The 24550-nt window shown below is 40.2% G+C and overlaps 1 protein-coding gene across 19 annotated transcripts in view; it reads left to right on the forward strand.

Annotated features, from left to right (window-relative positions):
* Nucleotides 1–24550, forward strand: part of TRPS1 (transcriptional repressor GATA binding 1) — a 209990-nt gene that overhangs the window by 24167 nt on the left and 161273 nt on the right. For 9 of the 19 annotated variants that reach the window (XM_015856208.3, XM_015856212.3, XM_015856214.3 and 6 more), the window contains exons 2-3: nucleotides 13176–13332; nucleotides 16350–17278. In XM_015856208.3, the coding sequence (XP_015711694.2) occupies nucleotides 13296–13332; nucleotides 16350–17278 (966 nt within the window). In that variant the 5' untranslated portion in view covers nucleotides 13176–13295. The remainder of the gene's footprint in view (nucleotides 1–13175; nucleotides 13333–16349; nucleotides 17279–24550) is intronic. The other 10 variants (XM_015856211.3, XM_085537049.1, XM_085537051.1 and 7 more) reach the window with 2 other exon arrangements.

Genomic DNA, 24550 nt, shown 5'->3' on the forward strand with positions numbered 1-24550 from the left:
TGAAAAAAAGAGGTGTTAGCAAGCTAGAGAGATGGGGTGGCTCAAAGAACCAGCAAGGTGGTGGGCAGAAAAGTGGGAGGAAAAGGCTGTGTTTGCTTCAGCTGGAGAAGAAACAGACATCATCTTGTATCTCTTTGCTCCCATCCAAATAGATTAATCTCAGTTGGAAACTGACATTCAGAGTTTTAACAGATTTTGTCCTGCAGAAAAGGAGGGGAAAAAAACCAAAACCAATTGCTTTTAGTGACCAACAGTCTTTACTTTTGGTGGTTTTTGGAGTGAGGGTGTAGTCAGAAAGTGCCTGAACTCTTTCCAGATGTATCTGCAGATCTCTGTCCCGCTCAGTCTTTGTACACATTTTACTGAACATTGTGGTGTCTTACTTTTTCTCTCCTGCTAAATGTGGCCGTCATGAAGTTGTAGTGGCAGAGCAGTGCAAGGAGCCCTGAGTTACTTTAGTTTATGGTGAACCTTTTGTGTACCTGTGTAGAGGACTCCGGACTTGCCTTCCTAATGACTAAAAAGCTTTTAAATTACAAAAAGAGATGCTCATTGCCTGCGTGGAGCGTGGCACAAACACACATATCAGTGACTGGTAAGGCAGTTAGATAATAATTAAGGAAGTGTCTTCTTTTTCACAAGCCTTGATAATCGGTAGTGTTGCAGCTTATCCTTTCTGCCAAAGTAAAAAACAGTATTCATTTTGTATTTTTTACCTATTCTTATATGTATATACATAAATATATATATAGAGAGAATACTTTTTTATCTCGTATTTTCCCCGGAGATGGGAGTTACTGTCATTTTAAGACTGTTTACTTTAAGGAAAATGCAGGGAGTCACCTTGAAAATGAATATGTTTAAAAAAAGTAATATGGAGAAAAAGAATAACCTTTTCCCCATCTGCTTGCAAGAAAACAGTGCCCTTGGCATGTGCTTTTTCTCTTCTTTTGACGAAGAGTGGTAAATCTGTGCGTACTGTGACAAAGTGGATCTGTGTACGCTGTGCTGCAGTACTGTGGAAATCCTTAGCAGTGGATGGCTCTTTGAACATCAAGCGCACTATGTAATCCCTTTTATAAAGTGACCCACCTTTATCCTAAAATTAGATAGGTTTTTTTTTTTCTTTTTTTGCCATGACTGCATCGTCTGGTGGAAGGATGTTTCATAGCCTTACTGCTTTGTCAGTTAAAACTCTTGCTTCTCATTTTCAGCCCAAAATTAATCATGGTTAGTCTATTTGTTCTTATGCCAACATGATCCAAAGCTTTACCCTCCCTGGTATTAACCTGCTGCTAGCAATTTTGTTGCTGGTCTAAATGAGCTTCACTTCAGATACTTGTAGAGAGTCCTATCTTCTGTGTCTTCATTAATCCCAGTTAAAATTAATCTTTTATTAAACATCATGAATAGTCTTCTTAATTCAGTGTCATCTGTGATATATACAGTGATTTACCTCTTCCTGCTGAAACACTTGCTTGGCACGTTTAATGCCTTATGAAGTGTATTTTTGAGTGGTTAATAATTGTGATCAATTCTTTTTCTTTCTTAAGTCATTTGAGTTAATAAAAGTTGCAGAGATTCTTGTTCCAGAGCATGCACTTGTTCTTAATACTTTTCATCATAACTTATAATGCAACTTTCAGTGGCTTTGTGTGTTATCTTAATACTTGTGTTGGTTGAAGATACTACCAGTATCATCTAATTTCCTTAGTACTTTCTGTATTAACTCACTCGAGTATTTCTCATTAAATCATCTGGGATACAGCTGTCTGGGAAGAGGCGTTAGGCCCTGATGGACCAGTTCAAATGGAAGACTTGAGAATGAAGTAGTTGAGTTTCAGTCTCTGCCCTGTCATTTGGCCTCAGGACCAGACTCTTGATGAGCATAAGAAAAGCAGTGTAAATACAGCCACAATATGGCTGTTTTGGAATGGAAGCTGGTAGCATATGATGCTGCTTTGCTGAGGTCAGAAAGGAAACAATGGTTAGCGACATTTCCCAGCCCTTGGCTGCCTATCTCGCAAGGACTTCCCTTCCTCTCTTTTAATAATATACTATTTTATTTAATGGAAAAAAGGGAAAAAAAAAAAAAAAAAAAAAAGAAGAAGAAGAAGAAGGAAGAAGAATGAAGAAATGGCTTAATAAACCAGGGCAGAAAGCTTATCCCTATATATTATTTCTAGGAAGCAGAGGTTGACGAGGAGTAGTTGTTGTCTCTCTTGTTCACCAAGTCCCGCTGACTGCACGTGCTGTGCTTTCCTTCCACCTTTCACCTGGGTGTCTGCTGATGGAGCCCAAAGCATGTTGGGGAATGATGCCAAGCCTGATTTTCTGGGAACTGTGAAATGTCCCACAATTCATATGTAGCCACGAGCTGATTTTGGGTTTTCTTGCAGTGCCAAGCAAATAAATGCCAGCCTGTCTGCTGCAGGGTGCGAGCTGATAGACACTGCTGATTAATCTCTTGAACATTCCTTTGAGAATTCAGTTTCCATCAGTGCATTTTAATAATTATTTTTTCTTTTCACTCTCACCTCTGTGTATTCATAATTAAAGGAAGCAGTTCATCCAGCAGTAAAAAGAAATCCCTGTCTGGTGCTTTCTTGTGGGCTTCTCATTTCCACGTTGCACAGCGCTGTTTTGGCAGTGTGGCTTGTACAGTGGTCATCTTTTTGCCTCATCATGATGCCTAAACCATCAACATTTCCTCACTTCTTGAATCTCAGCAGTGGGTTTGCTTTCCAGATCCAGGTCAGCCTAAGACATAGTGCCTTTTTGCCCTAATGAAATTGACTTGTGGGGCTGTGAATTCAGGATAAAATGTAGAGATCTGCAGGAAGCGATTAGCAGCTGGTTACTGGTGTAAAGGTTAATGCCTTATGACATTAAGATTTTTATCAGCATGTACAATTAAATGTACGCGAACAAAACTCCCAGACTTTGTGTACTCTTGCTGTAGCAGAATGGTGTCCTCTTAGAGCAACTGTGAACAACAGCATCATGTGTGACAATGTTCCTCTTGTTTCTGTTCCTGTCTTTACAGGGAAAAATAAATCTCTAAATCCAAAGAAGTCTCAAGTCTGCCCGTGCAGTTCTCAGGACAAGGGAACTGCTGAGTTTGCAGCCTGTAATCTTTATTCTACCAACTGCTCTTGCTTTGCTGTTTCTCAGGAGTTTGGGTGGACACCTTTTGTATGTTTTTGTTGCTGCATTTAATATTTTCACAGAGTTCTGGAAGACCGGTTTCTCTATAATGCATCGTTGTTTTGTTCTCCAAATATTACGCCAGTGACTTACAGCCATGATTCAAATCAAAACATGAGACATTAGGCATTGATATGGCAAGCTGTTAGAAGCAAGGGAGATGGCAATTTTCAGTAATTGCAGAGTCTGTTCAAGTGTGTGCATGCTGCCCAGATCGCAGCACTCTGTGGACATGCACCACTACCCCGGTGCTACTTCTGGTAATGTTTTAGGTAGACAACATTTGGTTTGGGCTAAACCAGCCCCACTTTTCTGCTGAGGTTTATGGTTCCCAGTCTCCCTGTTCTTCCAGTGCCACAAATGAGAGTCCTGCAGAGCCACCACTGGGCTGGGGGAGTGGGGCTGCCAGTTGGTGCCCAGCCTTTAATTAGCCTGGTGCTAGGAGCATCCTACACTGAACCGTGGGGCTGGAGTGAAACAAGCATGCCATCTGGTGAGCAGGCAAATGGGAGCAATATGTAGGTCCTGCTGCTGTGAATGGAGTCAATGTTAGGTGCCTGTCCAGAGCTGCAACAATTTGGATGTGTGATAGGGTGGGAAATCAGTTGTTTTAGATCTTAGAGTCATAACAAGTAACTATTCTTATTTTTGATGGGTCAGGTTCTGTCAAGATGCTGTGGGATTAAAAAATGTCAAAGGTTATTTAAAGTAAAAATAAGACTCAGTCCTATGCTTTGTTTGGCCAGTAGATTCTGATCTGAAGAAGACCCAAATGTTAGCTACCTAACACATATGTGACTTTGTTTGTTGTAGTTTCTGTTCTTTATGCATGTATACACTCATCTTACTATCTACATACAAATCGTTATGCGAATGCTGTCTTACAGTAAGATTTTTATCTGTGTGATCTTGGGCTGTTCTCCTTACTCACAAGAAGAGAAGCCACGGAGAAGTTATGAAGATCATTTCTAATTCCTCTCATGTATTCTTTCAATACATACTGCTAACAAAGGAATTGTTTAGGAGATGCATAAATGTAATTTGGCCCTGATTTCATCTCTGTCTTCTTGTAAAGCAGGGCATCTTCGTAGCATAAATCCAGTTGTACCAGATTTTCAGGGATAAGAAATTTATAGCTGATGCTGATTGCCCCCAAAAGGACTTTAACTATTGTGAGATATTCTCTACAGAAATATCACAGTTTTAGGTCCCATATCAGTTAATCAAGTAATTTTAGGAGCTGGATTCCCTCCTGATTGCTAATGGTACAAAGATCACTTTTGCAGCCTTATATCTTGTGGTTTATCAGATCAAACTGTTGCAGGAGTAATTATTTACTCTTGACTAGTCCCATTTTGGGAAGAATCTGCACACTGATGCGTGGCTGAAACATTTATCTCTTGGGTTGTTTTAAATAACAGTTGTGGATGTTCTGAAGCTATTCCTAGATTGGAAAATTAGAAGCAGCCCTAGCTGGGATTGATTGGCATGGGGAGAGCAAACAGCAACAGATTATTGATTGGGCAGTGGCTCACTGAGCAAAATGACATGGTCTGTGCTCAGCCAACTGGCTTATGTTTGGCAGTCCTTTCGCTCAGTTGTGGTTATCTTGCCCCATCTGTGTTGGACTCTCAGCCTCTCCACCTAATTGGCTGTGTTAATTTGTAGCCCGCACCTTCAGATCTCAGGTACATCCCAAATTCCTTAGCACAAGTTGCAACATTACTTCAAAGAAGGTGCTGTTGTAGCCTCTGCAAATAATTTTGGGACTTTTTGTAGACTGAAAGATGCCAGTGAACCCAGAAGTTGCTTTAATAAGTTGCTTTCTTCATAAGTGAAAACAGGACAAAAGCTTTCCATTTTTTTGTGGGATATATCCCAGCACAGCAGATCAGCCTGACATCGTTGCTGGATGCTTCTTAAAACTGGTGAGGTGTTGGATTGGGGATTGAGGTGGCAAGAAGGCAGTGGAGGAGGAAGAGAGGAGTGGAGCGGTAAGGGTTGCTTGTAGGGGGGCGGTTAGAATGGAAGTCTGTACTTGTACCTTTTTTTTTCTTTTTTTCTTTTTTTTTCTTTTTTTTTTTCCTGTTTTTAAGGAAACTTAAAAATTGATGGAAAAGAGTTGCAGTTGGGTGTCTAGATAATTCTAAAACATATCTTAAATGGGAAAACGACTGTCCACTTCTGTGTGTTCCCTTTGGGCTGCAGATTTCTGCTCGATTCTTACCTGTAGTTCTTGTGTCTGTTCCGTACGCTGCACTGTGTAGATTCCACAACCTGTGTCTTCCTTATGTTTGTTGAAATTATGTACTTAACTCTCAGAAAAAAAATCAATTTTTGAATCTTTTCTGTACGTGTTTTATTATTCTGGCGGATCACCAAGGTTTAAATTAAATTTCCGATGTCTGTATGGTCGAGGCTAATGTGAAGGCTTTTGGCACTAGCCCACCACGCAATAAAGAATGAAAGCCAGTACAGTAAGAAATCTCCTATCAAAAGCTGCAAGCTAGATTCATAAAATCACTTATGTGGGCATTGTGAGATTTTCCCATGGAATGCTTATGTGAGAGTTGGGCAAAAACGGATTCAAGAAGAACATGATTTGCACTGTGTGTATTCATCAAGCAGTCAGCAGCCGAAATCGGCACCCCTTGCCTTCTGTAAAGGAGTGTCAGCACACACGGCCTACAGCAGAGCTCGAGGAGTCTCCTTGCTGTGTGCCTTCCTTTCTCCTTTCCCACCAGAATGAATTGGTAAACTAGAATTCATGTTCCGTAGTGAACGTGACATATTTGATTCTTAGGGCCACTTGAAAAATGTTTCTTGGTTCTAAAGCATGTTCGTAACAAAGCGTTATGATGGATAAGTTACAGGAGTAGCTTTCTTATCAGCAATTTACTTTATTCCTCAACTTAAAAATGAATAGAAATAATAGATAAAAGGGCAAACAATAGGCGCAGTACTCACAGTGAATCCATTTTCAGTTGCTTTGGTTGTTTTTTTGTGGTACTTTATGAAAGTGTTTCTGAATTAGCGTGGGGTCCGTATGATCTGTACTGCAACAGAGATCCTTTCCTAGGTAACGGGGATGCTTCCAGAGGCAAGGTAATTCACCACTGCTTTGGCTGGAGCTGCTACTGGGCTCCAGCGTCAGTTCTCTGATTTCTGTCAAGTGGCCAAGATTTCTTGAATAGGCACAGCTTTCTGTTTTGTGTGGAGAACACACAATCCACTCTTTTGTTGTGGTTGCCGCTGCTGTTGTTTCTCCCCCATTCACAATGGAGAGTGGGGTTACTTGTGCCGAGTGCAAAACCAGTGCCAGAATCTGGCTTGCTTGAATTTGATGTGATGTTAATTTTTGTGATAGACATAGAAAGTATCGGAGATGTTGTACGAATCCCCCTGTATTATGACCTCCAGGTCAAGAGGGCGTATTGGTGATGAAAGTTTTATCTGTCATAGGAATATGAGGATGAGAGTTTACTGGATGATTCAACCCAAATGTATAAAAACTGTTTATATAGAGATTGCCAAACATTTTCCATCATTTTTCCTTTTATCTAAATTCTTGAATATATTACTAAATAAAATAGTCTGCATTTGGAATGTGTGGCTGTGGGATATATGGAAGCTCACAGCATGTGGGGGGAAGCGTTAGAATAGGGAAATACAACAGTTTTGTAAACTTTACGTGAATATAGGTACGTCGTATATAGACTCAAGATTCAATTTGCTGATCAAAGCATCCAAATAACTTTGGATTTAATAATGTCAGCAATGAATGCTAATATATGGAAATTGAAAAGCATGGAGCAACAATAGCTAGCCACGCTTACCTGTATTACCCTGCAGCATGTAGATTTACATTTTTTTGTTTTGTTTTGAAATCACTGTTTGGAAAATGCATGTTCTTTTTCCCTTCTTCCATACTTCTGAATGTGGGTTCTCCTGAGCAAGCTTAGACAAGATTTAAACTAAACAATAGGGGAACATCAGAACCTTTGAAGGCTTGGCTTGGATAGGTACCCGAAGCCAAAGTCTGCTTTGATGTACATGGACTCAACTCCTTTTGCCCTCGGTTGCCCTGTCTTACCTATGTAACTTGTGTCTGGAAATTCTTGCCAATTTTTTTTTTTTTTTTTTTCCTTTAAAAAAAAAAAGAAAAAAAAGAAGGAAAAAAAAAAAAAAGGTCATTTTTGCAAACTCATGTTCATCTTAGTTCTAGTCTGGCTGGAAAAGTACTGCAATAATGCCCTCTCCGGTGGTGATCTCACATTGCTGTCTCAGGTCCAGGTTGTAGTCTTCTCACTTATTAGTTTTGATATAGCTGAAATTTCAACTCTGTTTCAATGTGATTTTTTTTTTTTTTTTTGTTTTGTTTCCTTCTTTTTTCTTTCTGTTTTTCTTCCTCTACATAAAAAGAAAATTATGTGAACTTCTCTGTAATGGCGGCCAAAACCGTATTCTTTTTCTGTTTCATCTCCTAAATATTTTTTAGTTGAATTTGACTGAAGTTTTGGGCTGAAGAACTTGTATGCCTTCTTTGTTATGTATAATGAGCCTCACCTAGCAGAGAAAGGAGCTGGTTCATGCTTCTCTCAAAGTCAGTGAGACCTTTACCTGTAGTGTCAAGGAAAAGAGGATCAATGTTTAACGCAAAAGAAGGAATGAATCACTTGTAGCTATACCTGGTTGCTCCTGCCTGGTAGCCAGGTCACCTTCATTCCTCATCCCATGTAGCACTGTGCTTGCTTTTGCCAGCACACTGAACTAGGTTCAGTTCTGAGTCATTTGCAAACCCTAAGCTCCCATTGTCTTCAAAGGACATTTGGATTAAAAAGAACGTCGTGCTTACTCAGGCTGAAAAGAAATTGAAACATTCGAGATCGCCACACCTTCCAGAAGGTTTGGAAAGATGGTTTGTTACCATAAGGACTGGGAGAATAGGGGGGATGTGACGGATGGACCAACAGTCCAGAGGACCTTTGGTTAATCTCAGTTGACAGTGCAAGAATGATGGGAAACTCCAGTGGAAAGGATCAAATTCAAAATGCTGAAAATATGTGTTCTTAATAGTTCCTAGTTAGATTGTAAATGCAGAGCTACACGACACCGTGATCGTCATAATGTTCAAATAGACACTGGATACTTTTATTGGAAGTGAGGATGTACAGATTTATTTAACAACAAATCATAGAACGTAAATGAGAGATAATTAAAGGATATAAACCTTCTTACTCTTCTGAAAATAAGCCACTGTCTGAGTGCTGAGGATTAGCAGCGATTTATTTTTCACAGAGGTAGGCGATTCTGTGTCAGTCCAAAGGCACTGAACCTTCTTCGGAGGATCTGGTGTTGGCTGTTCTCCAGGGCAGCACAGCAGGCTAAATGGACCTCTGGTCTGATCTAATAGGGAATGCTCTGCAAATCCTCTAAAGAGTAACAACTGCAAATTAATAGAATAACCAGAAGATTCAGTGAGGATGGTAGGGCTTTCCTAGGAGGTGTCAGTCCTGGCAGAAGTCAGTTATTTCATTGCAGTAAGCAAATCAGGCTGAGTTCTCCCTGCAGTGCAATAACAACAGATTGGGAGGCATGCAAAGCAGCATCAATACATAAAAATTAAACTACTTTTAATACACAAAGCTGAGTTTAGATAAATGCAGAGCAGGGAAACAAAGGCACAATATTCTTTGAAAGTATGGCTTTTTTATGTTGTTTTGGAGACTAATTTCCATATAAATAAAATGTCAGCTTATCCTGTAACTGTCATGATAAATTGGAGCGTTTAGGCTTTTGCGCAAGGTGCTCTTTCTGTACCTTATTAAATTACAGGATCTTGGTCTTTTGCCAAGTGCCAGGTTGGAGCTCTCTCTGCTGAAATGCAGGGAGGGATGTGGGCCTGAAAGTCGGAAGGAGTCAGGTTCAGAGCCGAGCTGAGAACCCTGTCTGCAAGTCACCTGGAACGCTGTCATTTTTGCATCTCTCTCTGTAGATCTTTTCATTTACTCATAAAATGTCTCTTGTATTAATTTTCTTGTTTCTTGGGGTTTTCCAGGGCTTAACAGGTTGTCATAACATAGAGTGCTTATAGAGGCTGGATTGAAAGTGGAGGCAAAAGCACATCTTTACCTTCTTGGGTTCCAGAGGTCTGCTGGAGCAAACTCTGCATTGGATCACCAGTAAATGCAGGGCTGCAAGCTGCTGTGCTCAGGCTCCCACAGTAGGAGAAGCACTTCTGGAATCTTTGGTTTTGGGTGCTGTATATGCTAATATTCCAGCTAGCATTGCCTGTTCAGATAAATCACCTTTTGGCTTCACTTTCTCCTGAAAGTGTCTGTCTGTTGTTCCTAACCTCTCTGAAGTGAGTAAGTGTCTGCTTTGTACCCATAGAAGGGTTAGATTTATTCCAGTGGCTGGATGACTGCTAGTACTGTGCTGCATTCTAAAGCATACGGAAATAGGAAAGAGCATTTTGAATTCATTTGCTGTGAATTAATAAAGAGTTTTATTTGATGAGATCCATTTGAACGTGATGACACTTCATAGCTGAACAGGTTTTAAGATGTCCAAAAATGCACCTGTAGAGATTTGAGAATGATCGGTGTTGGGGAAGTAAATTTTAATAGGAGTGAGCAAGCTTCAACAAAATACGACTTTTTTCCTTCTTTCTTTTTCATTTGTCTCTTACTGCTGAAAAGAAATTGAGAACAGCTCTTGGTGAGCTGGTGATCAGGGACCACTTGGAAGGACCTGGAAATGCATCAGGAGAAGGGATGTGGTGAGCGCAACAGCCTTTTGCTATAGGACTATAAGGCTGTAAGATACGATTTTTCTCCTTGCATTTTCTAGATTGATGAAGCTATCATGGCTTCAGTGGTGCGTGCAGAGTGTAGAATATCAAGTAGATATTTCGACCAAATGAAGCGTCTGATGCTGCCAGATGTTACTGGTATGAAGAGACGTGTTCTACTCCAACCAATGACAGGCAGGAAAGACTGGCCCATAGAAAAAACATATCTATAGCTTAATAAGCACTTAATAATTAGTTGCTTTTGCTTAGCACTTTGGTAACGTAGTCTTTCGCTTCCTGTGTAATATATTAGAAGAAGCTGGGGAAGAGGTCTTACTTGAAGAAGGAGTTGCTTGTAGTTAATGCTATTCTGCCCTCCCATGGTTTAGTATCTGATTCTGGAGTTGCTTACCCAGAGGCTTCTTTCTTCTCCTTCAGCAGACAAAGGTGAAGATGGGACCTTTGACCAGTCCTGCCTTGCTGTGTCTTAGTCTAGGGTAGTTTGCACTTCATTTGATAATCTTCAGCAGAGAAAGCGTAGGGAGGGCAACTTCACCTGGATTATCCACTGTATTTACAGATGGTGATGATTACTAATTTTGAAAGTGCTTTAATTAGAAAAGTCCAAAGCCTTTGAACTCGGGGCTATTCTGGTGGTCTCGCTGGCTTTCTGGTTGCGCTGAGGGCTGCACAGAGTGCTGCTCCCCGGCTGGTAACACGCAGAAGTTCTGTCTCAAGACATGAGATTTTTGGCTTTAGAGCCTTTGCTCCTTGCAGCTGCTCTGTTGTGGAGAGCGGGGAAAATGGTGTAAGGTACGGGCTCTAGACGGGTTAAGGCTTTATGGGCAGGATTGAAGCAGATGCTTTGAATGCTGAAGGGTTTTTTTTTCTTTTATATATAAAGCGCTGCAGACAGTCTTTGTAGCATATTTATGTGTAATAAGCTGGGTTTTGTTTTTTATCTTTTTTTTTTTTCTCTCTATTATTTTTTTTAATTCTGTGGAAAAAAAAAAAAGAAATTAAAACCACAGCAGTATTTTCCCATGCAGCTCTGGTGAGCATCCTGCAATCTCACATGATCAGCTGTCCTGGCGGGGTGGAGTGTGGGAAGGTGTCAAAATATGTCTCTCAATTTTTTATTTATTTTTTTTCTTAAAAGGGAAAGCCAGATGAGTGCCAAAAGCCCTGCTCTCTTCTTTAGCCCTGCAGTAACGAACTACATGAGTGTATGTTATTAAGATGATAAGATTAAATTTCTAGCTGCTAACATGCTATCACAACAGCAAAGGGGGATGAAAGATCTTGAAAAAATTATGAAAATTAGCTTGACGGTCTCCTTTTAATAATAAGATCACTCCCAACCCCAACAGACAGTGTAGGCTAGAATTCCACAGGGCTTTTTTGTGGTCCTAATGATTTTAATAATACTTTGTGCTATGTAGCACCTTTCATTAGAGGATCACAAAGTGCTTTACAGTCACTAATTAATTAAGCCTCACAACACTCCTGTGAGATAGGTAAGTATTAGACATATATTAAGCTGAGACACTGAGAGTTAATGATTTTTTGCTGCATTATTCTGGCAAAATGATGGATGTTTAAGCACTGTATGTGTATTATATATGCGTGTGGGGGTGTGTAATATATATGAGTGCAAAAGTATTAATTTTACTCTACCTTAACAAAGAGGCCCTACTTGAGCCTGTTGAATATAAATGTGTATTTTCATTTAACACGGTGCTGCAGCACATTGATGGATAACATCACAGTCTTGTAGGCCCTTGACTCAGTTTGCTGTTTGTAGACTTGTTCAGATATTATTCAGCGGTGTATCACGAGATTCAGACCTCTTCATAAATTCTGTTAAAAAGAGAATATGACTAAGACTTGACCTAAACCTGCAGAGCAAGCAGAAGGCAACAGCCGTACTGTTGCAATAGGCTTTGATGACAAGTCATCACGTTCAGTAAAAGTAACGAGTAGCAACAGTGACCCATTGTGAGAGCTGATGATCAGCAGATAATTATCTTTTGTCTTCACCACACATAAAAAACTGTTGCTTATCAGAATTTGCCTTTTTTTTTTTTTTTTCTTTTTTTCTGTTTTTTCTTTAAATAAGTGCACTTGTCACTATGGTAATTCATTATTGTGAATTGCAGGCTGATTTTAGTAGAGGTTTCCACCTTCTGCTTCTGGGTACAAACTGATGTGGCTGCAAAACAGAAAAATCTCTGTTAGATACAGGAATTGGGGAGAGTAGCCTTGCCTGGTTTTGAGGGAAACTGTATGCAGCTGTTAATGTAGCTGTTAGTATTTAGTTCAACTTGAAAGTAGTTGAAGGTGATCAGATCTGGTAAATGAAGCCACACGATTTAAAGGATAATTTCAGTTTAAGGAAAATCAGGTACTAACCCCTGGATTACGGATGAGTTCTGCAGCTTGGAACGTACAGATTTTGCACAATTCAAGACACCTTTTCATTTACATCAGGCTTAGTCTTCTTTTTTTTTTTTCCCTTTCATTTTGGAAACATGAGCATTTGCAGTGCTGAAAAAGGTAGTTCTGTCTTAGTGTCTATTCAGCAGTTGGCCTCTGCTGAATGGCCAAGAATTTCGCTTGTTATTGTGGTGTCATTTTTGAGATGTGGCTGGTTACCCATTAGCAACCAAACTAATAACACTAAATTCATTGCAACTCGGGCTCAAGGCAGCCAGCAGATGATAACTTGCAATTGCTGACAGCAGAACCTGGATTGGAACCGGTTATTTGTATGCCATTTTCACTCCCTTTTAACCCAGTCCCTTTAGAATAACTACCTGCTGAGCTACGTGAATTTTCAAGACACTTTTCTACAGCATTTATCCAGCTGATTTTCAAAACTTACTTGCAGCTCATTTTAAACTTACTTTTTTGGTGGACTTTGCATCTAAGAGAGATTTTGCTTTGCTTTCTCATGTGTGTTTGTGTGTGTGTGTGTGTGTGTGACTGTCTGAGGAGAAGACAGCTATGGTATTTCTCATGCTTAAGGGAAGTAGAGTACAGACAGTATTTGCATAGTGCCCACTAATAGATGCATGTATATATACAATAGGCATAACAATGTTTGTAAATAAAAAGCTTATTTTGAATACATAACTTAGGAAGGAAAACCTTTTTTTTTTGTTTTGTTTTGCAGATATACAGATCAGCTCTCAAAATGTCTTCTGTGTCTTCCGTGCATCTTCTAAGACAATTGCATTAGCCTGCCTGCTAGTTGACTAATAGAATTAATAATTGTAAAAAGCACTAAAGCCACATGCCTTATGAAGTCAATGCTGGGTATGATTTTACAAGTATGTGATCCATTTTTTCAAGTGAAATTGTTAACTGAAAACATTCTTGGCACACAATAAAGCATTGTGCAATCTGTTATTTGTCTTAGAAATAATAATTTCAGAGTGGCTATATTCTTTCTGTATGTAACTTATTACTTGCTAGGGGATGGTTTCTTCAATTTAGGAGTACTGCAGATGTAGTTTTATTTACATAATATGTCTCTGAAAAACGATAGCGGTAGAATTTCAGTGACAAAAAAATACTGCCTTTTTTTTACTGTCCCCCTGAGTGGATATCAAGCAAATAAATGTCAGAAGATTTTTTTTTCAGAAATGAAAAGTAGAAAGGGGAGAAAATCCTTTTGGGTTGAACTTCAGAAAGTTTCGATGTTTAAATCAGTAGTGTTGTCTTCTTTTTCATTCCCTGAGTGTAGAATACTGCATGAAAGAGCTCCGTAAGGCAGTTTTTTTCCCTCTTCAATTAATGCACAGGCATAGGGATATGTCAGGAAAATGTGAGCTAACGTATCTAAGTCTGGAGTGCTGTCTAGTTAGACTGTGTACGGTCCAGGTTTTTCTTTTCTCTGCTTTATAGGGATTTTTTTTCTGTCCTCTCTGACTCTCTTCTGTCAGTTGCCATGAAGATAGCAAAATCTCTAAACTTTCCTTATCTGCCAAGAATATCTATAACAAAAACATTTTAAAACATTGCATTCGGTCTTGTTTAATTTTGACTGAGGTAACAGCTACAATGTTTACTTTCTTGATTTCTGATTTTTCTTCACTGCTCTCAGTCCAGACTCCTCTCTGTGTCCTCTAGCTGCCATGAAATGCATTTAACCAGTAGTTATTTTAGAAACAGTTTGAGCTGTGCAGCCAGGTTCCAAGATGAAAAATACAGGCTTAGATGAGCACCTACCAGAGATGCCCACCAGTATTTTTAGTGTATGTCTACCAGGAACGTTCATGGATTCCAGCAGAGAAGCAGCAGTGCTGAAAGAACTATCTTTATACCTTGAATTATATATTTGCGTATGTTGTTGTAGTAGGCTGAGTCTGTAGTGTCATAGTTCTCTCACCATAGCAGGAAATCTTCCTTTTCTCTTAGTTCTGAGCAACTTCATAGTTCAAAAGTTATTGGGGAAAAAAACAGTGAAATTCAGTGCGTACATATCCTGGTAGGTGTGGCTGATATTAAAGACAAGGCACTTAACATGTGTGCCTCCTACAATGAGGAATCACAGTAGGCATTTAAGAAACCTATTAGGACCACACTGAGTGTCAAGATTTCTGTAATAGCAGCTGGCATTCCGTGTGAAAGCCATCTCACTGCAGCCCATGCTGCCTGTGGATCGGCTCAACCACAAAGACAACAGAGCCAGCCCAAGACACAAGTTGAACACTTCCCTTAAGAAGTCATCTGTTTTTATCGACGTAACATGCAGTGCCCTTTCATGTGGAGCAGATGTAAATAAGAGGATGTACAGACGCCTGTTCTTTTATTTTTAACCTCCGTCCCCAGCCGTACTTCTCAAAGTACTGTTTTGAGAAGGTCATCCTCGGCTTTCAAAGGTCTGGATTTAGCACCATTCGGAGTGCCTCAGTGCTGCTCCTAGAATCACCAGGTGGTCCTCCCTTCGCAGAGCTATAAATACACACACACATACATACATATATAGTGCCTCCGCATGTGCCCGGTGACGGCGGTCCTGGGAATGGGGCTGGGGCTTCATTCTGCAGCTTGCATCTTGTGTGTGGCTCTGCAGGCTGCTGCCACTGGACCACACGCAATTTGGCAAGGAGAGGCATCCATCATTGTATACAGCATTGGCAAAGATAAGAGCATAGAAAAAGTTGTAGCACATCTGTCTTCTGCCCATAGCTAGCATGTGAACACAAATGGATCAAAGCTGCTGGTGGTGAATATCAAATCCAGAACCATGCAGTGGAGAGCGAAGGGAAGTTTAATGTAATTTCTTTTTCTGAGTAGGCTGTGGAAGGTGAAGATTTGTAGTACAACAGGAATTTGGCTTACTACCTGGTGTGTTCTGGTTACTTGTGTTCCACACTATCCCATGTCCAGCTAGAGGCTCATTCTCTGGTGGCAGACTGCTTCCTTCTCTCTGCTCCTCATTGCTGTCCTCTCTGAGCTCTGCTAAGTGGATGCGGCAGGAGTGCCTGCACAGTCAGCAGCAGTGGCCTTGTCTGAAGAGTGGGGCTGAGCAGAGGGGCTGGCGTGCTGGGATCCATGTGGGTTCCAGGTGTTCTCTGGGTAGATCCCTGCGCTGCAGCACAGCCATGTCAAATGTCTGGGTCCAGGCCTGTAAAATTTTATTGACAACGGGCTTCCTAATAAAGTTAGTTTCTCTTTGTTTGGCAAATAGAACTAATTACATGAATAATGGACTGTGGGGCCAGACTCTTGAATATCCATATAATCCTGTCTGAAGTTTATGGGCAGTACAAGGGGGAGCTTTTGCTATAGAGAAACCGATACCTGCTTAGGAAAAAAGTACTTTCTCTGAAACCTCCAAGTTGCTTACTCTCCTAAATCTTCTTCCTTTATAACTTCAGTGCTCCTGACTATGTCTTTTAGGTGTATTTTTTTGTTAAGCTGCTTTACATGTGCTTGAACAGTATATGGACATCAGTCTACCAAGACTTATTTTTTTATCTCAGTTTTTAAAATGTCTTTTAAAGGAAATATTTCTTTAATGTTAATTCTGCTGGATTGTTATCTTCAGAAAACATAATGAAAGATGTAATTCACTCCCTGCTATGGAAGTGTTTTCATAGGCTTTAAAGTTCTCTTATGTGAGTTCAGTCTCATGTGACCATTTCTTTTTAATGCAAAGTTCCTGTTTGCTGTGTAGACTAAAAGCCTATTTGACAAAACGTTTCTGTAAATGTGATGTTTTTCTATAGCTGAGAATGCTTTAAGAAGTGCCAGACTTGTTGTGTATCTTGAATAATTCTATAGGTTTTTTTTTTTTGCTTTTTTTTTTTTTCTTTTCTTTTTTGTCTCTCTGTGGTAGATATGGTCCGGAAAAAGAACCCCCCTCTAAGAAACGTTGCTAGTGAAGGTGAGGTACAGACCCTTGAGTCTACAGGTACTGAGAGTGAAGAGTCTGGAAGGAAAAAAGAATTTTCCGCAGAGCAGATGCAAGAAAACACTGACCAGCCTGATGCGGCAGAGTTGAATAACAAGGAGGAGCTTTGCACGCATGTCCAAGAGCCATCTTCCAGCATTAAAAAGGACTTGAAAAGCTCAGTGCTGAGTGAAAAGGCTGGCTTCAATTATGAAAGCCACAATAAGGGAGGAAATGTTCCATCCTTCCCTCATGATGAGGTGACAGACAGAAATATGCTGGCTTTCTCATCTCCAGCTGTTGGGGGAATCTGTGAGCCCTTGAAGTCTCCTAAGAAATCAGATGCAGATGACACCCAAGATGTGGTCTGTGCCCCATCAGGAGATGCAGCAGAGACAAATGAGGAGCATCAGATGTCGCCAAAAGCTTCAGATGAAACAGTGCAAGTGCAAAGTGGTCAAACTGATGGCCAAGGCTCGAGCCCGGTCCCCATGGCCTCAAAAAACCCACAAGTGCCTTCAGATGGGGGTTTAAGGCTGAACAAATCTAAAGCAGATTTGTTGGTAAACGATAACCCAGATACGGCGCCTCTGTCTCCAGAGCTTCAGGACTTCAAATGCAACATCTGTGGGTATGGTTACTACGGGAACGACCCCACAGATCTCATCAAACACTTCCGCAAGTACCACCTAGGACTGCACAACCGCACCAGGCAGGATGCTGAGCTCGACACTAAAATTTTGGCTCTCCACAACATGGTGCAATTCAGCCACTCCAAAGACTTCCAGAAAGTCAACCGCACTGTGCTTTCGGGGGTGCTGCAGGACATCAATTCCCAGAGGCCTGTCTTATTAAATGGGACTTATGATGTGCAGGTTTGTATTTTTCCAGTCTCCCCGCTTCTGCTAACTGCCTTCTCAGCTGCAAAGTTGATTGTTTGCAAAGCCTCTCCTGCCTATTTTATGTAACCTGCTTAAACCTTATGAACCGTTTGGGTCTGCTTTAGCCAGAATTGCTGCAGGTCTGCTTAGCATCTTGTGTAGTGGAGTAGCAGTTGGCTTTTCGATTGGTAGTATTTCAGTGTAAAATTTCATCATTCTGATAATCAATAGTAAAATACCATAGTCAGCAAGCAGGCAGATTGCTACATCAGTAATCATATCTGAAGGATTTGCTGTCGTTGAAAGAAAATAGCGAATAATAATGAATAATAACAACCAGATAGACAAAAGACAGCAGCTGGAAATTAAAAATATAATCCTAAATTATCAGCTACTGGGAGTCAAGATTTGGCTTATTGGTTTTTTATTAAGATTAAAGAAAAAAAATGACAAGTCTTGGCGGTGCTGTGGTTGTCTAGTGCCAGATAAACAGCATACACAATGGGTATTTGAAACGTTTTTAAGAGTAACAGCAATGCACAATGTTCTTCACTTAAGAGAGTGTGCCACAGTCATTTTCTCATGTTAATTGGAGCAGGGGAAATAGTGCATTTCAGATATTGCAGTAAAAAAAGAAATATTACTCCTACCATAAAGAAGTGGAGTCAGAAGTTTTATTTTCTTGGAGTTTCTACTGGTTCCTTATCAGTTCATGTGCAATTAGTGGAGAAAAGTCTTTGGCGCTGCATTTTTTTCTTTTTTATATCCTCCCACGAATGTGCTGAGAGATACCAAGGGATGTTGTAGAATACCTCAGTACTCTGGGATAAAGGTTCAGATCTTAAGGAAAGAAAAAAAAAAAAAAACACTGCTAAGATACGCATTCAAAATGAGTTTGAATGTCCATCTAATTCCAAGAGCATGTTTGTATAGGCTGTGATGTCTGACCTCGTAGCACTCAGCAGACAAAACACTATGTTGTGTTTAAAAGAAATTACAGTAAGTGGAAGGCATTCAGTAGCACTTGCAGAGGCTGAAGCTATAAGGAAGAAGTTTTGCAACCCAGGTTGGGATGGTTAATACCTTCTCCGAGTGAGAAGCTGAAACAGGAACACAAGTCAGGAACTTGAAGCTTTTAAAATGATTTAAACTTCTCCTCTTTTTACAGAAACTACAACTTCTTTGTGGAGCAGCAAATCAAACTAAGGTTGTTACTCTGACTAAAATCTGCAGTCTTTGAACTGCTGTCTTATTAAAAGATCACCTCACTGTCTTGTGTCAGACACTCTCTCCTGTCAAACTGATTAGAAAGCAAATACGTGATTTAGTTGAAGGAGGTTAGAAGTGAATAATGTCAGAATGTGAAATGATGTTTTATAATTAGCAAGTAGTATGATGTTAATACCTGGATTTCCTGCTATAGTTTCAGTTTGCTGACTCCGGGGACAGCATCTTAAAGAAACTGATCCATGCTGTCAGGAAGACATTCTAACTGGAACAGCTCAGGCATACAGTGTAGAGGAATTTGAGTTTCTAAACACACTTTCATTTCCTCCAAACAATTGTTTCGTTAGGTCCTTAGTTATTTATAGGAAAGTTTATGCTTGATTAGAATGAGCTGGACACTTTTCCTATGCAGTGCTTTCAGAAATAAAACAGATGTGAGAGCTATCTCAGTTTGAGCTGATAGAAGTAGAAATAAAACAGCTGAACCTAGACTATACTTGTCTTCTAAACCCTGGCAGTTAGATACTGCAGGGAAGACAAAAAGCGGTAGGAAACAGCCCATAGATAATCTACTTAAGATCAGTCTTTTCTCAGACAAAAAACGTTTTCCAAAATAGAGCAGACAGCCTATACAACGTTGGCAATTTATTTTAAAGAAAAAATTGGATCTGGAAACTTAATTTTTAAGAGTGCTAATTTTCCCTGCCCAATTTGGGAAGAGAAGATTAAATAAGCTTTTGTGCCAAATGCCATACTTCATCACTTGCACATGCACCAGATGTTGATCCAGAACATGTCAGAAGATAAGTAACTGATTAATATTTTTATGCTTTCTCCTCCCCCACTCTCGATACAGAGCAGCTTTGTGAGATTCATAAACAGAGTAAAAGAACATTTGAAAATCCCCTTTGCACCCACACATGTTTATGTTGCTACTATGTCCATTTTGGAGGGGTTTTTTCTCAAGGCATCTGAATGTCTGGCATATCCTGCAGCAGTGAAGGATTGCACTGCTTGGAGCTGCAGCTACAGCTTTTTCAAGCTCCTGCACCAAACGAAGGAATTGAACCCAAGTAATTGGTTCATCTAAATTTGTGTAGGTATGAGGCTAAGGGGAAATAATTTCTTTCTAGTTAACTTGAAATAGTAGTGGTCTGAACTTAAGGTCTGATTTACTGATCCTTTTGCTCTTAACAAACTGTTCCATTGTAGCTGGGCTGGAAGGTATTGGTAGATTTATGGTCTCGGGCCAGGGAGCTGGGTGCAGAAGCCAGAGGATGAAGATGAGTAACTTAGATCTGGCTCACAGCAGTTAGCTGGAGACCACCATATATGAAGATTTGTATTAGTGAGGCATGCTCTTGTGCATCATAGTTTGCATTCACAACAAAAGTGAAGAAAAGGTATTTGAATGCGGGACAACCAGCATCTAATATCTGTTGGTAGGGGTGTGCCTCCTTTGCTAAAAATATTTTTGGTTTTAGAACACAGAAGTAAAATCTATTGTAGAACACTTCTTTTTTTTTTTTAAGAAAAATAGAACAACCTCCCCCCAAGGCACGGAACACAGGTTTCATAGGGCTTTTTTGTACTACAGTCAGCAAAACAGTGCAGATACACATTTGGCTTCACATCACATCCAGCTACAAAAATATTGGGATTGTGTTTTGTAATACATAAAGAGGATTTAGTTGGGAACCATGTAAATAATCCAAGATTTCTGGCGTTAATATTGTGAAGTCTTGTATTTGATTTGAATATTTAATCAAGCAAAACTCCACTGTCTTCTCTGAAGATGTGATTTAGTTTTGAAATTCTCTTGTATATATTGCACCCATTTTCTTTCTTGCAGGCTTTTATTTCATTGAGTTATAATAAATTGAATAAGACCGAGTAAATTCACTGAGCTGTTTTCTGGAAGATTGGCTTACTTTTCTGTATAGATGGTAGAAAACATTTGCTAGCAAATCTCTGAATTCCAAGACAGATGTGTTCTCAAAGCTCTACTGCCGTCACCAGAGTAATACATAGGTTGCCCTAAAAGTAATGCCTCCCTATTTATTTCCATGGAAACTACAACAGATAGGAAGACCACACTAGCATTATTTGATAGAGCAGTTTCTCAGCTGCAGACACAGTTTTTCAGTGTAGTCAGAACCATTAGTTATGGATTTTCTCCAGTAGTGAACAAGAGCATGCGTGCCATGCTTGTAAGTATCTGCACCAGTGGGGGTGACCATTGTTTCACAGCTACTCTGACAGAGTAATTGCAGGGAAAATGTTGGCCATGCAGTCCATGTTTCATTGGCCCATACACATGGAAGTCACAAAGTGCCAATCCAGACTATATGTTGGGTGTGGTAGGATGATCCAGCCAGGATTGCCAGGATGTTCCACTGTCTTCAAACTAGTATGAGGCCAAGCATTATTACATTGCAGGAGAAATGTTGCTTTGTTCTCTGGCCTGACTCTGAAGGTTTGAACCTTTTGCTTAGCCAGTGTCATGATGTAACAGTCAGAGTTGATGTCTGGATTCCAGGAAATTCAGAAGGATCCCCCCAGTACTATCCTAAGACAGTGCGTATCGCTGTACCTGCTGAAGGCTGTGTCTTGAACTTCTTCTCTATGGGGAATTCATGTGTTGCCAGTCCATGGACTGCTGATTTAATTCTGGCTCATAGTAGTGTCATCACATTTCATCACTCATGATGGTGTGATCCAGAAAATTATCACCTTCAGCCTTGTATTGGTTCAGTAGGTCCCAACAAACTTGCATACCTTTTTATTCCTGTGAGCATTTGTAAGATCCAGCTGGCACAAATGTTATTCCAGTATTGCCACCATCATTTGCAATGCATTGAAACCAGAGTTCAGCTCCATACACAGTTCCCTGTTTGTAATCAGTTCATTTGTTCACATGAGCTGGTTGAGTTGCTCTTCATTTCATGGTGTGACAGCTGTGCATGGCCATCCAGAGCATGGCTTGTCTTTCATGTTACTGTCACCAATACTGAAGTACACCGTCCACCGCCTCACTATGCTGACATCCTCTGTTTGGTCTCCATAAATGTTCAGCAATCATTTATGAAAGTCAGTGGGTGCCATTCTTTCTGCATGGAGGAATATGCTTATCTGTGCTTCATACACACTTCTCTGTCAGGTACCATTTTGTCAGCCTGCCTCTCTGCTGTCATATGTCACATGGCAACATAATGAATACTGGTGGGAAGGTTCAGCCTCTGCTTTCATACCAGCAACATCCACCTCTTATGTTGTTGGCCAGCATAATGAAATAGAAGGTGTTACTTTCAGAGCATCCCTCATATTTGCAGTCATTTCAGTGGATCAGCTTTTGCTGATGACTCTTGCTACCTCCACATTTAGTTAATTGATAGTTTCTGTAGGCAGAAAGATCGTGCGGAATATTTTAGCCTACAGATGGCTTTGTGTACGTGCCTAAAGCAGCGAACTTCAGGCCAGATCTAAAGACTCAAAGTGTAATTCAGCTGACTAAGTTAACAGCTATGATGCTGAAAAGCATCATTTTGCTGTTGTGTGATTAAGTCGTCTGTGTTTGATCTTTATGACTCTCTAATGTGAAGTATGGAATGGTCTGGAGACAGGCAAGTTGTGAGCAGTAGACAGGAGTCTTTTTTCCATGCCTAGATTTTGTAATGAGTAGTGAGTGAGACGGCTTCCAACAGGAAGGCTAGAGGGTGCTATCTTACACATGGCTTATCGCAAAGGGGAGGACATTGTCCAGTGAGGAAGAAGTGGGCTTGAATGCCCTCTGACAGAGCAAGGAAAGAAGCCTACTTTTCCTGTTTCCTGAACAAGTGTTCAAGCCATTAGGCTATTGTATAAAAGGGACCATGACCCCATTTCCCGATATGTTTTAAAAGAAAACAGCGTCCCTCAAAGAAAGGGCAGAAATGCCTGCATTCAGGTGAGGGTTTCAGATGGCTTCTCCCAAGGGGGAAGTGTATTCCTGAAGCCGTGAGTAAAGGCATACTGCAGTGCTCAGCATTTCTTACGTATGACTCCAGGCAGCTTCACATTGTGCACTGCCTCTGAGAGCTTCCTGCTCAGCGTGGCCCTGCTTCTCAAGCCCGTTGTCACGTTTCCCTCCTCTGACGCTCAGTCTGAGAGTACTAAGAAGTGGTTATTTTCTTTTAAACCAGCTCTCGCACTTTGATTATTTCATGATTTGAGATACTTGTGCCTTAAAAGACGAGAAAGTTCAGAAAAGCTGCAGATTAATAAAATTATCCAAAAATTTCCTCGTTGTGAGGCCTGAGGGGGAAAAAAATTGCAGTGTGCCTTACATTGGCTCATTGGTACCACAGTGACTAATAAGAGATTGGTGGCAAATTTTTTCTTTCCAAATTCTAGAAATCTGATATTATAAGAGTTGTCTCAAACTACTCAGTCTGATCCTGTGTCCTATGTAACTATGGTAACAATTTTTCCAGGACTTTCATAGCTACTGAGAGAACTTCTGGATGTTCACGTACCAGGCTGCTCAGCATCCTACAAAGTGGCAGAAGTGCCAGTGCATGGAATATAAAGTTTATTGTATTGTCTTCTTTATAAAAACATGGTGAACTTCATGTGCATACACAAAGTTAAACGTATGTGATTTTTACTGTTCTGGAATTTAATATATCAAATCCAGCACCTTTTCTATTCTCACATTAGAAGTAACTGTGTGACTGGTAAAACAGCTTATAATTAAAGTCTGGCCTAACTAGGATTCAGATGAATGAGAACCAGTGGTTTTATTACTAATAGTTTCTGTTTTTTATCCTCTGCCTTTGTATTAGCAGTTCGATTGAATGTGAAGCTGTGAAGGTAAGACTAAAAAAGGTAGAGGTACAGGTGTAATCAAGACTTCTCATGTTTAAGGTTCTCTCTGCTTTTATAATGGGTTTGACAAACTGGGTCTTAGAGGTGTGGTAAGAATACGGAGAGAGGGCATTAAGTGTCATGTTCACTTGTTAGTGCAAAGTAATCCTTCTAGTTTAATTTTGTCTTCAAATGGACTTCCTTTAAGATGCCACAGGTACGTAACTGATGTGAGTAAATGAAGGCATTTCTGGGAAAGGCTTAAAGAAATGGATTCAAGTTTTAGGTTGTTGGACTTACCGACATCAGCTGAATTGCCCATGAAATGGGAGTTAGATGTATACAAGTTGACCATACATGTTATAATTTTATGGAATAATCTTGTGGACAGTGCTAGAATAGGCCATAGCACCGAGGACTCCCTCAGGAGAAGATGAGTATTGTACCTGCAAATGTGCATACATGTTTGAGTCTCCCTTCTGCGTCATGATAGGCTTGGAGACTGCCTCGCACCTTGACTCATGCCTCCTAAACCCAAGAGTCAGCGAGCTTTCTTAAAGCATGCACACATGTGGTTTAAGAAATGGTGACAGGTGGAGAAGTAGGTGGTGGTAAAGCAAATGTATGTACACGTCTATGTATGTACTTGCATGTATTCACTAGCTCTGTGACAGAGATGTACTTCTTTCAGTTGGAAGTAGTCTGCCTTCAGATGAGCATTCAGATGGGCAGCTTCTTTGGAACAGCTGATGCAATGTATAATCACATTAATCACAGCCTTCAAAGCAAAGTTGCGTATGTATTAATATTACTTTTTATGCTAGGGATATCTGGAGGTGCTGAAGACTGCTTAACGAAGAAAGTTGGTGAGATTAGCAGTAGTTCTGGAGATATTTAGGTATACGAACTGCTAATGTTGCTCACAGAAATGAGTTCTAAAAATTAAAGGTGTGGGGAAAAAAGGGAGGTAGCTAAGTTTTCTTCTGGTGTAAATCAGTCTAACTTTGCCTCCAAGTTTGAGAGTCTGTGTGAATTTACAGTAGCCAGGGAACTGTCTGGTACTTTTATCTATTCAGAGAGAGGGTAAAAAAAGTGGTGGTTTCTTTTAGTTGTTAGTGGTTAGTCTGCTCGCACTGGTTAGTAACTTAAAGTCTTGATTTAGCGTTCCATTATTGTTTCTGATCTCCTGACCTT

Source organism: Coturnix japonica, chromosome 2, assembly GCF_054131305.1.
Source record: "Coturnix japonica strain WE chromosome 2, WE-NBRP24, whole genome shotgun sequence".
In the NCBI taxonomy this organism is placed as follows: Eukaryota; Metazoa; Chordata; class Aves; order Galliformes; family Phasianidae; genus Coturnix; species Coturnix japonica.